Raw genomic sequence first — 16,189 nt, 5'->3', positions numbered from 1 at the left:
CGTATACTTACGCGTCTATCCATATATTTATGTAGTTTTTAAAAAGTAAAAATGAACATAAAATGTTATCGAAATACATCGATATCATCTGTATACCATGGTTAAAGGTAGGTAGTAATAATGCACAAAATTGATTTGAGGACAAATATAGTGTGTCGTGATGACAAAAGAAAATGTTCGCTCCCTAAAAGAAGCAACGTAGTCCCCAGGAATTAAAAAAAATAAAATAATTTCCACTATTTTTATAGATAGATAGTTGAACATGATTCCTAAAATATTTTTCGGGCATGTGCTATAAATTGTAATAATAAAAAACTAAACAATTTTGTACAGAAAATAGTATATATTTTTTTGACTTATTAATATACTTACCTATAATTATTAGTTATTGTAATGCTAATGAACTAATACTACAACTGTGACCACGTAAGTCCAATTGTTGTTTACCACTGTTCATACAAATTATACATCTGCAACAACACAATTAATTACTAAATATTTTATTTATTTGTAAAATGACACACCTATAAGGTACAAGGGGTAAAGCATAATAATTCGTAACATATTGTAAAAAAATCATTGTCTAAGTGTGATAATAAATATAGTAGATACGTATTAAAATATAACCTACATTTTAATGATATTACCTCAATAAGTCAAAAGCCGTCTGCATGTTGTCACATTCAATCTGTCTAGGTTAAGTGGAAAATAAATTACTATATTTTCAGATTGCGTGCTAGTATTTTGTCTACAAAGAGTTCGTGATGGGACCACTATGACCCCGTGCAACATGAATTTGGGTCACATCAGAGGAAGTATGAATACTTAACCGTGGGATGTGAACAATGCGTTTTGTAGTTATATATAGTAGATAATGAAAAATAATTATTTTAGATCATTCAAAATCATCATATAATTATTATGTTTACTGCTGTGCATAAATGCACTCTATATTTTAGGATAACTAGGTATATTTTTATATAATTATGATTTGTATATTATTATAAAAATATGTCTTAGCAATAACTTTAATAGTAGGTACCAACTTGGTTTTTCTTTGAAACTAGACCAATATTAAAAAATTATATCACCCGTTTCGAACCAATATAAAATTAACTAAAGTAGCTTTTTGTGGGTATAAAATAACTATAATTAAATTAAATATTGACCTACAACAATACCTATATTATCGTGCGTATTTTATACAAACATGGTACAACACCAACACAAATGGTCAATGGTCATTTGTTATAAATACATATTATATACGTTCATTCATTTATTTTAGTATAAAATGTGTATTTTATATTTATTGAAAATTGAAATGTTCAGACATAAATATATAACTGATTAGAATTTCAATATGGTTGAACGATCGCAATGACTGGCCACAGATTGTCATGAACGCATGCATACACGTTGATACGATGATAGCCGGTATTATAAAAAGTAGTGCCTAGGTATGAGATTGGTGTATATATGTATATATTTGACCTATCACCCGTTTCAACTAACGTTAGATATAGGCACTAACATTTTTTTTCCTCTCACGAATATTAGAATTCAATCGTGCGTCTACAAAATAAAAAAACCTATATACGTAAATTACAATTTTGATGATAAATAACAATAACCAGATGTATTATATATATATATATATATATATGAAATCAAAGAACGATTTAAACTGTCACTGCTACGACTTCAATTGTTTCTTTTTATACACGTTTTATACGTTTTTATATTTTATCAAAAATATGACATTTGCGTTATGAAAAACACATTTTATATCCAACTTAATTTATAATATACGCATATTAAACTCTTTTAAACACAGTAAATGTGCCCCGGCACGTACAAACGATAATTTTTAAAAACTTAGTAAAAAAAAATAATATTATACATTTTCGAGACTATTGAACAATTATTAAATCTGACCATAACAACGTAAAAGTAATAGAGAATAATTTTTAGAATATTAAACGGTCTGTTCTTAAAAATATTACCTATGACAATGACACTTTAATCCAGTTATTAACAGTAAAAACTAAAAAGTATATTTAATAGTTTTTTAAAAATTCAATATCTTGTCTGAAATATGCAATTTTTTTATTACTTTTATGTTTTATGTTATACATAGCATGCCCATATAAGGCTATCCGAAGGGATAGCTTTCTGTATAAAAATTTAGGAATATTACCGATATAACTGTATATTGTATAAAATTATAAAAGACTTAAATTAATTTTATTTGTATATGTACTTTAATATTTTATAATAAAATAACATTCGAATTCCTAACATTTTTTATTTGACATATTATATTCATATGAATATTTGTATTAATAATAAAATTATAATTGATTATTGAATTAATGATAGTGATGGTCATAATGCCTCAATAGAGTACATTCTATACCTAAATACTTAACAATACATTTATTTTTATCAAACAAATAAATTCTAAAATCTATTGTTATTAATTTTCTATAATACTGAACAAAATCGGAACCATTTAAAATAGGGCGAAGCTGATCTAGTAGAACGTATGATCACTCTAGTAGTATAGTGTAAGTTTGAGTGATATAATGCATTATTATATTAGAAAAATATAAGGTTCGTTAAATTATTAATTAAAAATCTTGTATCCAACAAATATTTTACTACCTATACTTAAAAGATCTATAAATTCTGATGTGGCTGTATCTTTTTGTATAAAAATTAAAACTAGGTATTATGGTTTAATTCAGGTACAAAACCTAAAAAAACATGTAATTTATTACATACCTATGTAACTATAATATATAAGCGATAACAGTAGCTTCGTATAAAACTGACATGACACACGAATGATTAGCTGTAATATTATTGGGATGAAATTTTGTTTTTTTCTTTGCGATATATTCTTTCACATGTTTTCAAGTCAAACATTTATTTGGATATAAAAAACAATATACCTATTATTGCATCAAGACTAGTTTTTAATCATTGTACATTAACGTGATAGTTTGAAAAAAAAATGCCTACACTTGGTTCCATAAAAGACATCCTTCTGGACAATTAAATCTGTTTGTTGTGCACAATTTCTTTGTACAATACAATGACCTTTACTCCGTTCATTTTTATTTTCTGTTATTAATTCTTCTATAACTTATAAGGTATAGGAGAGCAAACAAATTATCAGATATTGTTCATTATATTTCCGGAACCTACCTATACGGCTATACCTACCTAGCGGCTAGCATGTAATAATTAATTTACTTTGGTTTTGCTGTGAATTTGATAACCAAAATTTGTTTTTTTCACTTCCTTAATTTTTTCCACTCTAAATTGTTAACTGTGTATATATATTCAGTGATGCCGAATTCTCGTATCAGGTACATGCGGTCACAGTCCAACGGGTTCGAACGTGCGTGCAGGATTCTTACAAATGTTCCCTCCAATGAAATTATTTTTCGATGGTTGTACCTACTAAAACGTTGTTAGGTATAATATATATTATTATACATAATGTCTATATATAAATATATATATATGTATGCGTTTACTGTTTACACACACCTGGCCAACACCCGGCTGAAGGTGCTTGATCACTCGGAGATCATATAAGTTGCAGACAACGTCCGCCACAGGTTGATTGTATTGATGATTGCCCCGGCCTTGCGGTGAATACGATACGCTGTTATTTGCATCCGGTAAAATTATCTTCCATCTGAACGAGAAAAGAGTGCAATCTCACCAAGGCGTAGAGCCGTCGATGGGGGTATATTTGGTATGTTATAAAATAACAAAAAAAATATTCGGTTGAAAGTCGAAATTATTATGTTTGAAACATGTTTTTTCTTTCTAGATTAAAATAATATTTCTTATTATAAGAAGCATCATTAATTTATGATTTTTTTTTTGATTTTTATTATTTTATTAAAATATAATAGTGTCTATATAGTGGTAAAATCAAATGATTTTATAAATCCCAACATTTATAAGGTATCCAACATCTCATTATATTTCGATACATGTCAAAACTGACATCAAAATAAATATGATTATTGCATACATATTGTACACATGAATGTGAATGAAAAATTGCTATATCGTATTAATAAAATCGTCTTATTGTATTATCCATTGTCGCTAACGGTAATATTACTTCTTACCGAACAATAATTACACAAGTACAAATGTCTATAAGATTCTTATTTTTATTCTCACAGCTGCAGCACTAAATTTTTTCAACACAGCAAAACATCTTGCGTAACATGCATAATGTACTTCTATGTACATGTATGTTTGTATTCTAGATTTCATTAATTTGTAGAACGAGAAGAATATTGGCTTTTATTAGTGTATAATAATTTATATAGGTTTTTCAGTTTTCTATACTATACATCAATACATCATGCATTCCAGCTTAATGCCGGAATGCCTTTTTTATAGATATATGATATATAGGTAGTTAAATATATACAATTTATCGCGCGGTCGAAATCTCAAATGAAAAATATTAAGAAAAACTACTTTAGATACACACGGGGATATTGGTAAATTCTATGAAATAAAAATACAATCACTGATCGCTAGGAATGACATTTATTCTCATTAAAGTATAAAATATATTTTAACACGGAACGAGTCGAAAATAATGATCTTTTCTACGTCATAACTGGGATTCGGGCTTGGAGTATTGGAGATGCAATTAAAAATTTGTTTTATTTTTTTATTTACAATCTATATTAAATATTACAATAAGTAAGTAAATTTGGTAATGAATTTTCAGTATGAGTTTACATAATAAGAAAAAATATCCATTGATATTACTTTATATAAAATAACAATTTTAAATACATTTTAAAAACAACGCTACCTAGATAATACTTGTGTAATTGACACACACTGTCTCATCTCTCATATAACATAATAAATATTAATACATAATATAAACATATCAATATTCAAGTTACAAGTTTACAAGTTATAAGTTATACAATACGCATTATTAATTATAATTTAACATTTCGATTATTATTGGGAGACTATAATGACTATTATAATAGTACCTGTTGAAAAATATAATACTGTACTATATATAATTATAATAAGCGATAAAATCATTTTTCACCTATTTTATAAATATTATTTGGATTAAATTAATTAATTATTATAATAGTTAATGCATGAAGATTAAAATTTACTCTAAGCTGAACGTTCGATTTTCGTAGTAACTATATGATTTGTGTATAAAAACCGTTTAACTTTTTTAAATATAAATACTGATAACACGAGTACTGAAAAGTATTGTATCCATGCCCACTTCATTACTTGCCAAAACTTTGGTTTGTACAGAATCTCCACAAAACCGTAGTTTATTTTAGTTTTTATTAAAAATGGCTGTTGATAAGGTCGACCTCTTGTCCACTTTATTAAAACGTTATCTAACTTAGTGGAAACTAAAAATTTAATAAATATTTATTCATACATTATATATACATCTATATTAAACCGTTGATATAATTATTAAATTTAAATAACTTACGAGTTCGTTTTGAGTATTCCTCGTATATGTTGACCAGCCAGTCAGGAGATTCAAATATCAATATAGGTCTATTCATACGAATAGGTTTCCTCGGTGTACATACTAAAGGTATTTTTTGTACTAAGTTTAAATCACCAAATACGTCCAATCTACCGCCTGGCAATCCAGAACTGTGTGTAATAACTGCCATGGATTCCATTTCAAGTAAACACAAATCCTAATAAAAACAGATTATAGGTACGTCATTACACACCAGAAGTATAAATAAAAAATAGCTGTTTTAATACTAAATTTATATTCACTTGTATTTTAAAATCAAATATCAGCAATAAAGTTATAGAATGTACATCTAACGTTTTATTCATGGTCAAGTATAACTCTAAATCCAGAAATTCTTTTTTCCCATCAATGTTAATGTCTTCTTCTATAACCTAACGAAATATTATTTGCAATTTAGTTATGTATAGTGATGGTCACAGCAATGTATATTATTCAAAATAGGTATACCTTGATGGTGGAACAAAGTCCGGTAGTTTTTAACGTCTTCGGATAGTTACCGCAAATCAACGGAGACATGGGGTCAGATGTTTCAGCATATAACAAGTACTGCAACTTAAATTGTACTATAGGCTGTTCTCTGTATTTCTCGTACTTAATCCATAGTCCTGAAAATATTAACAAAAAGTAATATCCTGTTGCCGATGGTTGAAATAAAAATACTGTTCACTCTACCACTGCTTCGATAGCAAAATATCAACGGCAAGGCAAAAGTTAATATAGTTATAACAACGTATAATATAAACGCCTTAGAACAAACAGAAGCTTTGTATTTGACTCCAAATGATTGACTATAAACTATGCGCACCGACATGATTGTGCTGGCTCTTTGAATAAGAAATAGTTTACACTGAAAACCTCCGGTTTGTTTTGTTGATAGTTCACATAGCAACAGTCTCACCCTTGACAGAATTGAGTGTATGTTCCCGGTTCCCCTATACTCTATAGGTACACAATGATTTACTGCAGTAGAAATCCATTTGGTTTTTTACTGTTCGCCTTTTAATGGTAGGTAGAACAGGTAAGTTATAATATTATAATATGATTATGATATATCATTAGTCAATGGATAACAAATTGGATAATCCTTTTAATAAGTGTCACGCTCGTTCTCTCAATTAATTGTTGTGTTTTTCAATAAATTATTATTTTTAAATTGTACCTAATACTATTATAATAACGCTTTAATTATAACTTATAAGTGGTGTTCGGAAGTTATAGAAACTGAAAATAAACTACTAAAAATCCATTACATACAATACTGAGTTTAAAAATCGAAAATTTAAAATGCATTTCATGCATACTTCGTCAATTTAAAAAAATTGTAGGTATATTTCTTATTTTTATTTGCAAAAATTGCATACTTGAAAGCTCATAAAAAATTGTTTTGATTTGATAACTTGTATATTTTAATATAAAATTCCACAAACATTTAAAATATATTTTTATTTATACCATTTAATATTTATGCCGATATTCTTTTTTAGTTCAATAATATTGATATCATCGCCAACCGCTAACTACAGTTATTCACACAGAAGTTTTTTTTATTTGCGTATTATGTTCATATTTTATAAAAATATATATTATTTTTATTTTTAGTGTTTTTTAAGTATTATATTTTCTTAATTATCAATCCTAAATACATACATATATAAGAAAATATTTTTAAATATCATTGGATTAATGGAGTTGAATCTATCTAGCTTTATCAAATACCAACTATCCATATTATAATATGAAGCTGAGAAAAAATAAACAAATAGGCATAAAATATAGCAATCAGTGCATTTCGATTTGAATGTATCTCGGTCCAGTTGGCAGTCGATGTCAATGTAACAGTGTACCTACCTAACTTTGTAAAGTAAACAAAATATCTGACCGAGGTAACACTTCCGGAGTTTTATAGTGAATCTATTTATATCCATTTTAATTAAATCACGTCCAGTAGTTTAACTGATTAGCTGTTACCAATAAAATTCAATTTTACATTTATATGGTTAAATTAAGTGGATGGAAAAAAATAGGTAACCTAACTTTTAGCGAACTATTTATTTTTATTGACTTGCTAGCCCAAGTGCAACATATAATACCAAATTTTAATTTAGCAAATCTAGCTTGATGTTGATAGCTTTAATATTCGAGTGATTTTACCTATTATTAAACTAAATGGTAAGAATATTACAGGTATTACCGAAGACATTTTTTAGAACTTTATTTATATTTTAATTTAAATACAAGTGATGGATATTTTAAAATTACAATATTTTACGTAGTTAATATTTACAACTAGATTTTAAATTAAAATATCAATTTTAAATAGAAATTTATCAATAAAATATAAATTACTTATGTGATGTTCTAAATAATAATCTTACCTTTAAGTTTATTAATTAATCTAAAAAATAACTAATAAAAATAAATAAATGAATAACTTTAAATTCTAATATTAAATCTAACACAAAATGTAATCTACTGAACACGATTTTTTTACTTGTGGCCTGTGGGACGGTGAGATGAAACTACCAACCAGTAATGCGCTGATAATCGATATCCTCTAGTTATCAAACAATTATATCAAATATGTATTAGTAATTACTAATTAGTATAGGTATTAGGTATTGGGTACCTAATATATACTGACAGTTACTTGTAAATAACTGACCTACCGTATAATTGTGTGAATAAGTCTACAGTGTAAAATATAAATATATAAACGTATAAAATGATCCGTTTAACTTAAAACACTTATTATTTCATAAATTATGAAAGTTTTTTAAAACATTTCTTTTACATATTATTTTCAGTCATACCAAGAAAAAAGTTTAGATGAGCAGAGAAGTGGACTAATATTTTACAGGGCTTATAAACTGTAGTAATAATATTATTTAATAGATTTATTTTTCAAATTTTATCTTGTAATTACAGATTTGAGATTATACTTAAGAATATAATTTTAAAGGTTCTAAAGTTTTAAAATCAGGATAACTATTTAAGTACGATGCCAAGTTATTGTATCTCTCAATACGAGTTTCACTGTATCTTTCCATTCTCAACGTCAATACGTTAAGTTCGTTTTTCAACAACGAACATAATTTCAACGTTTTATTCATGAGTTCAAATTCTATGAACCGGTCGGTTTGTAGTGCCTTTATCATGCATTGGAACTTGAGCTGTTTCTAAAAAAATATATATAAAAAAAAAAATGTTGGCGTTTTTTTTTTTAAACTAATTGTTACTCAAGTAGTCAAATACTCAATTGTACCGTGATGAACAATTTTTTAGATCGTAAAAAACGTTTTTTGGTGTTTTGTCTAAATCGTTTTACAATTTTTTCACGAACATTTAAAGCATTCTTATCTTGTGTAAACAATCTTTTAATTATTTCATGGTATGGCAAAGAGTTGTCTATTTGTTTTGCTTTATCTCGTTTAGAAAGTGCGAACTTTTTATCTTTCTAAAAACAATAAATAATATTGTATACATATACTTTTCACGTATATAATTATAATTTATTAACATAATAATATAAAATTACTTCGTTTTGGAGTAATTTTCTGATACCATGATTTCTGTCCCAATCTAATGAATCAACCTTTAACTTAAACATTGCTCGTTCTCGACTACGAATTTCTATCATTTTTATAATATCATCCTCTAGTTTCGATATGTTACGAAGTGCTTCTTTTTCGGCTTCAATCATATCTTGTAACATGATATACGCTTCGTGGGTATTCAAATGTCCCTCATATGGATAAACTATATCTTCAATAACAGATTTAGGATCAAACTCTTCATTTCTTGTCATAGTGGGCTTTAGAAATAGTCTACTTGATTGCGTTATCTGTCCTTCACCATACTGATATTGAACGTAAATATTATTAAATTCAAGATTAAAACTTATGGTCGCAATATCCCGATCTTTATGTTTTGATTCATCTCTTAAATATTTTTCAACTATACTCTGTAACACAGTGTTACAGTGTATGAACAACATATAAACATCAATTTGCAATATCAAATACCTACCTATTTATAGGCTGAGGTAAAAACAGTGATTACTAATTACATTAAATATTGACCAATTGGTTCTTAAACACTAGTTAAATATTAACATAAATTAATTTAAACTTCTCTTTTGGATTTTTTTAATTTGTCACCAGTAAAAATATTTTAACATTATAATATATACTAATTTAAGTTATTAAATTCGCTTAAAATTCAATTTAAGTCAGTAAAAAACATGAACTGATTATTAAACAGCTCGAAATAAATTAATATTTTATTATATATGCATATTATTTTTTTTTCAAATGCAGATAATAGACGTTTGGAAATAGTTGGAAATTTAAAAATAAATTGATAATGTGCAATCCGATAATTTTTAAGTTATAGTTATAAGAAATAATTCATTAAATATTATTTATCATAAAATGAAGAATAATATAAAAAAATAATCAATATTCACCATACATTTCCTCTTGACGTTTAAATTCTGGCAATCATTTTTTTCTGTTTTTTGTAATATACACTTGCGCCAAAATAATAAATCTGATCTGGAATAATTTATAACATTCATTTAAAATGCCTATATAGAATCATACCATGCCATCAGACAAAAAATTTAGAAAGAAATAGTAAAATTATAAAGTAAGTATAAAATGTTAAATTAGAAACGTGTGTAATTCAACTGAATACATTATTGCGTAACGTATACGTATAGGTATTAATGTTTTAGATATTAATTATTAATGTAAATCCTTGAAACTTAAAGATAGGTACAACATCCTATTTAGAACATACTGACCTATCATTAAACGTAGTTATGAAACTTATTTCGTCGATTTTTAATTCAGCCATTGAATCAAGTCTCAAATTATAAAACGTAAGAAAACGTTTGGACTTTATATTGTTATTATCGCCATAAAATGTATGTGCTATAGAATTTAAAAACATCAAATATGTAATTTAGATAATTCCTATTATATCTTAAAAAATGGTAAATACTTTTTAAAAAGTCATCCCGGCCACTTCTAAAATATTCTACAGTTTCATTCTCTTTATTGGTATATTTTGTCTCAACGCGGATCAACTTGTCTATTCGATGTTTATATATTTCTGTAACAAATATTTTATTAACATATTCAGAATCAGTAAAGAATGTGATTTTTTCAATTAATCCATCAGGCATGATGTAATCAGCATAAAACTCTTTAATTGCATTCATGTATATCACAACTTTTTTACCACTTGGATATAGCATATAATATTCTGAAAAGTATAGATTTAAATTTAAAAAATATTTTATTTTATTTTTAACGGCCGAATTTATACTATTTCTGGGAACTTCTAAAACGTTGACCCACGAGTTAGGCATCACAAGATGTTTAAATGTTGTATTTTCATTATTTTGTAAATCTAATACCCCGTGTCCTAAACTTTGAGGTTTATCCGTTAAAAAATGTTCCCAGCACTTTGTATTCGTCAAAGTAAAATTATACTGCTATATAAAATATAAAATAAATTTAAGTTAGTAAATAGTTTAAGCATAAAATAATCAGTAATACATACCGTACAACCTCCGTCCAATGACTGTAAATTAACCCAATAATTTTTATGATTCCAAATCGCTTCTATTCCAATATAATTCTCATCATAGATTTCTTTCCGCTCACCCGTACTAGGTTCAATAAAATATGGAATTTCGTTTACATATTCGTCCTCAATTTTTAATGGTAAAATTATGACCCAAGCATGCACTCGTTTCCCAAATAACGAATCAGAAGAATCATTAATGTTTATCTAATATTTCGTATGTATTAAATAGGTAAAATGACAAAAAAAATTTTTAAAAATCAATTTGTTTTGAAAATACAATGTTTATATATATATAATATCCTGTTATATACAGTCATACAGGTATACCTCTTTTACTTCATCTTTGACCACAGTTTTATTTCTTTCTTCTTCTATTAGAAACTTAACATATTCACTGCACAAATCATTCTTAAATTCTAAAGAATTCACGTCATCTAAATTTTCCGAAATATTTTCAGAATCTGACTTTGCTTGATCCTTCAACTATTAATATTAATGTTAAAATTAATTTTGTGTTAAATACTGTAATACATACATTTTCTTCAATATTTATCCTGACTTTTCTTAGATCATTATTGCACACGATTTCTGTGGCATAACCATAAACAACAAAAGCATTATAATTACAACCAATTAAAAAAGATACTAACAGTATCGCCATTTCAAAACAATTGCCATTTTGCATTTCTAATGTTGTTGTGGGTGACATGAATTTGTTAGGCTGAAAATATGGATGTTTAATTATTCTGGAGTATGAGGTATCAATTATTACTTTTGAGTTTTGGTTTTCTGTTTTATTTAAGCAGTTGATGTTTTATAGACAAAACTTGAGAATAACATTATAATAATGTTAGCTCAAAACAAAAACTACATGTTATATATAAGAACTCTAACCTTATTTTGTGTGAAGTATAATGTATTATGCAACGTACCTATATATATATACATAAGGCACACTGAACTTATATATATTATTTTGAACTTATTAGTATTATAATACGTATATATCATACCACAAACACAGGATCTTCTAACTTGATATATGCAATGTGCTTAGCAACAAACTCACTGTAACTGATCAAATCTTTTAAATTTGGGTAAACTAATCGGGATGGTTTGATTGAAGTGCAAACGCATTTCTAAAAAAGTAAAAAATATAAACGATATGATATTTGCAGTTTCATATTTAAGGTTTTTGAACATATTTGACACCAGCAGTAAAGGTCATAAATCACAATTAGTATACACAATTTTTTTAAAAATTTTATCATAAAGATTGGTTTTTTTTTAATTTGAGCACCCATGCATGATGGTGGTAACGTCCGGTCCGAGAGCTGCGTCCAACGTGATGGGTACACTACTATTTCATATTCGAATTAACTAAAAAGGTACTTTATTACCCAAGACGTAGTTATTATTTACTAATGATTTGATGATAATTATTGATTTTAACAACATTACTTTACATTAACTCTAAATAATTTAAGTCAATAATTAAAAAATTTACATTATGCATCAATACTACAATATATCACTAAAAAATTTATTTTATTTTATTTTATAATTATTGGTCTATTATGGTGTTTTTATACATATATTTTTTAAATTTGTTACCTCATATCTCCAATCTATCAAATAATAACTAATAAGGAAATATGATTAAAAAAAAGAAAAACTCATGATTTACAGTACAAAGAACCCTTCCTCGGAGGACCATTACCCATATTATGGCATTTATAAATAAATATATTTAATGTATAAAAAAAAATACGAAAAAATAAACATAATAAAAAATAACACATATATATATATAAAGATATCATTAAGAATTAACTTAAATAAATTAAAATTTATATAACGATCCTCAAGTACAAATACAATGTATTTCTTATTTTCATATTTCTGTCACTAAACAACATTTACAGATTGTGTATATTTAAATAAACGTTAAAAAAAAAAATATATATATATATATCTGTCACTAGATGAATAGTAACATTAGGCTTATGTTATAATCATAAATTCCATCTTTTACTTTTTGTAATGTTTTACTTATTTCTTGTCCTATATTATCATACCTGTACACCACATTCATTTAGGAGTACTAAAACCAAATGCCTTCTATTCGGATATTTTATTTTAAATTGTTCAACAAAATTATTGGCGTACAAAATGATCAGCTTTTCAATACTTGTAGTTTTTGTGTAAGATTCTGGTACGGTTTTCCTATGAAACGTTAAAATAATTATATAACTGGTTTTCATATATTAATTCTCATTATATATATTTTCAATGCGTTACATTGCCTACACACAGTGTTATAATATATCTATCATAAAACACAAATAACTCAAATAACTTCTACGCAGAAATAATAAAATATAAACCCACGTTTCTTACCTTACCACAACGATTTGAAAAGAAAATTACTTAAAAAACACCGAAACTACTTAACATAAAATTAATAAAAATATATATAGGTACATATTATAAATATAATATTTAAATACTTAAAATCAATAATTCAATCAATCAGACTTTTATTGTATATGATATTAAAATAATATAATACCTAATTATAATATTAGTGACACTTACTCGTTTACAGTATATTGATACAAGGTATCCGACCATTCTAATTCGGCATCCGACAAATTAGTTTTGACCGCTTCCAAAGCATCGATGTAAAGCTTGTAGTCAGATGTATGATTGTCGTCTTCGAGTTCACCATCAGTCGTCAAATCTAATTCAGACAACGTTTTATCATATTGATTCTTGATATCATTGACGATTTCCTTCAGTTCTTGTGCTGTTCTCTTATCTCCGATTAACAACGAACAGTCATTATTGAAACTCGATTCGGAGCTAGAGTCTGATTTATCGTCATCATTACTATCAACCAATGCGTGGTTATCGTCTTCGACTTCATCAATCAACTCGGTGAGATTTGGCGATTTATTAAAATCCCCCCATATCCAATCCATCGAATCGGAATCCATCTTACAGGAAACGTCGAAAACTTGAAAACACAATGTGAAATATTTTCTAGTACGCATACATTGTACATAAGTACTCGTATAGTCGTATGCGCTATATGCAGCCCAGAATATCAACTGAACAGTGTTTGATCAATAACGTGGGTAAACGTTAACGCTATATAAAAGTATATACTATGGGTACCTGCTATTATTAAAACAACAATATCATTGATCATAATATTAATTATTTCTATAGTAATTAACCATTTATCTTTGATATAGAATAATTAATAACTAATACCTATTTATAAAATTTAATTTAAAGTCCATAGTATAGCCATCGCCCATCATGCACTCTCAATTTATTAATAATTTTTAATTTATTGCGATGGTATAAGATAAAAAAATTAATTTATTTTTGAATAACTATATAAAATCCGTTTTTGATAGCATGATCACTAATATTGGCATTGAAAATAAAAGAAAATGTTTATATTGTTTCTAAAAGGAAACCGATTGCAAGCAACAATGAATATTTTTCTACCAATTGTCATCCAATCCAATTAAAGATATTTATTGTTCAAGTTCACATACATAGGATATTTTTAAATTGTAACTATTTATAAGGGCAATTTTAAATTTCATTAATGTTTTATTTATGTGTCACGTTGAAAAAATAAAAGTCGTTTATACACTTAAGTGCCCGGCTCAAACTGTATTGCTGTTTATCATTATTTATAATTGTAAATATTCAAAAAAAAATTGTACTCTTTGTAGTGATTATCTTATAAAACCTGCATCGAATTATTGTTTTATTCATCATAGAAAAAAAATTATATTTTTCGAAATGTATTGATTATACTGTTAATAAACACTAAATTATTAACTCTGCGCCAAAACTTAAAATCTATAGGTAGGTATTGGACATAATGACTAAAACTATTCTTTTTAATGAAAATAATTATAAGTTAGATTTGTTAATTTTAATAATATACTATGGTCTTATCGCTAACATACACGGTTACACCCGACACAAAATATATAATATAATATCATAATACTTACCTATAATAGGTACCTAGGTTTGTGTGTTTTGCTGCTGTGGTACCTATATAGTTATACGTATATGTATATTAAGTATAAGACGATGTCCATTGTAATTATAATAATTTATAACAATACAACCATAGATCGCGATCTAAATTGTGTAGAATATAGTAAGTATAGGTGTATTATCGTATATAGTATACACTATATACTTATCATATCCAGCACACGGTGGCTCCGGGGAGCTCGAATGTAGCACGTTTCGTGTGTAAAAACCACATAACGAGGTGTACCTATATACCTACACCATTTACCAACAATCTAACTAGCACAAGTTCTTATGAGTTATAATATGTGAATCACGTGAATAATAAAATCACATACGCGCGTAATAATATATTATGATTTATACAAGCCATATACCGAAAACGCTGCAAAAAATACACTGTATGGTATTCCTTGTGATTAAAATGAATTGTGAAATACAAATAAATGTACGATTGCAGAGTATTATTAATTTTAACATATATTTTTCGCATTCGTAAACGGTAAATCAATTAGATATATTATATTATTAAGTGAATCGGTTTTTTACGCAATGCATTTTGTAAAATATATGTAGTACCTAATACCTATATTATAGATACTAGCTTGGTATCTATAATATTATTTATTATTTAGATGTATAAGTTGGTTTTTTCAGCGTAATTTTTCAGCTCAATTGATATATGTGGCATATAATATAGCCACCTAATTTATGTATCTATACACATTACACATAGGTAATAAATATTAAATAATATAGGAAAATATCAATTGCCCTAAAAATCGCAGGTAAAGAAAGAAAAGTTGTGAGATATTAAAAAGATAGGTTTACATCATCACATCAACTGCGTCGAACGATATTCTCATGTTATAAATTGTGTATTACGTGGATTGCGCTGATCGATTCTTAAATATATGTATAAAGAGTATA

General features: G+C 26.6%; 2 protein-coding genes across 4 annotated transcripts; both read right to left on the bottom strand.

Moving 5' to 3' along the window:
• Positions 1-4,696: 4,696 nt before the first annotated feature.
• LOC107163284 (transmembrane protein 231) lies at positions 4,697-6,631 on the bottom strand. Its single transcript, XM_089226412.1, has 5 exons — positions 6,266-6,631; positions 6,041-6,198; positions 5,836-5,964; positions 5,534-5,750; positions 4,697-5,447 (listed from the first exon to the last, which is right to left on the bottom strand). Exons 1-5 carry the CDS (start codon positions 6,402-6,404, stop codon positions 5,194-5,196), a joined length of 897 nt encoding a protein of 298 aa, XP_089082538.1. The 5' UTR covers positions 6,405-6,631; the 3' UTR covers positions 4,697-5,193.
• A 1,841-nt stretch (positions 6,632-8,472) lies between these two features.
• Positions 8,473-14,301, bottom strand: LOC149056352 (dynein regulatory complex subunit 7-like). 3 transcript variants are annotated; one of them, XM_089227651.1, is made up of 13 exons: positions 13,787-14,301; positions 13,267-13,414; positions 12,202-12,327; positions 11,724-11,909; positions 11,516-11,671; positions 11,162-11,392; positions 10,925-11,093; positions 10,598-10,861; positions 10,398-10,527; positions 10,059-10,146; positions 9,129-9,554; positions 8,856-9,047; positions 8,473-8,769 (listed from the first exon to the last, which is right to left on the bottom strand). In XM_089227651.1, exons 1-13 carry the CDS (start codon positions 14,242-14,244, stop codon positions 8,533-8,535), a joined length of 2,811 nt encoding a protein of 936 aa, XP_089083777.1. In that variant the 5' UTR covers positions 14,245-14,301; the 3' UTR covers positions 8,473-8,532. The 3 variants fall into 3 exon arrangements, with proteins under 3 accessions (XP_089083777.1, XP_089083778.1, XP_089083779.1); XM_089227652.1 differs by having other exon boundaries at positions 8,473-8,763; XM_089227653.1 differs by lacking the exon at positions 13,267-13,414 and having other exon boundaries at positions 13,787-13,957.
• Positions 14,302-16,189: the final 1,888 nt, after the last annotated feature.

The sequence above is a fragment of the Diuraphis noxia genome, unplaced genomic scaffold (genome assembly GCF_037042655.1).
Source record: "Diuraphis noxia isolate RWA-SAM2 unplaced genomic scaffold, SU_Dnox_SAM2 contig0004, whole genome shotgun sequence".
NCBI classification, from domain to species: Eukaryota; Metazoa; Arthropoda; class Insecta; order Hemiptera; family Aphididae; genus Diuraphis; species Diuraphis noxia.
Note: the sequence above shows the minus strand (reverse complement) of the source record. Positions and strands in the feature narration are given on the sequence as shown.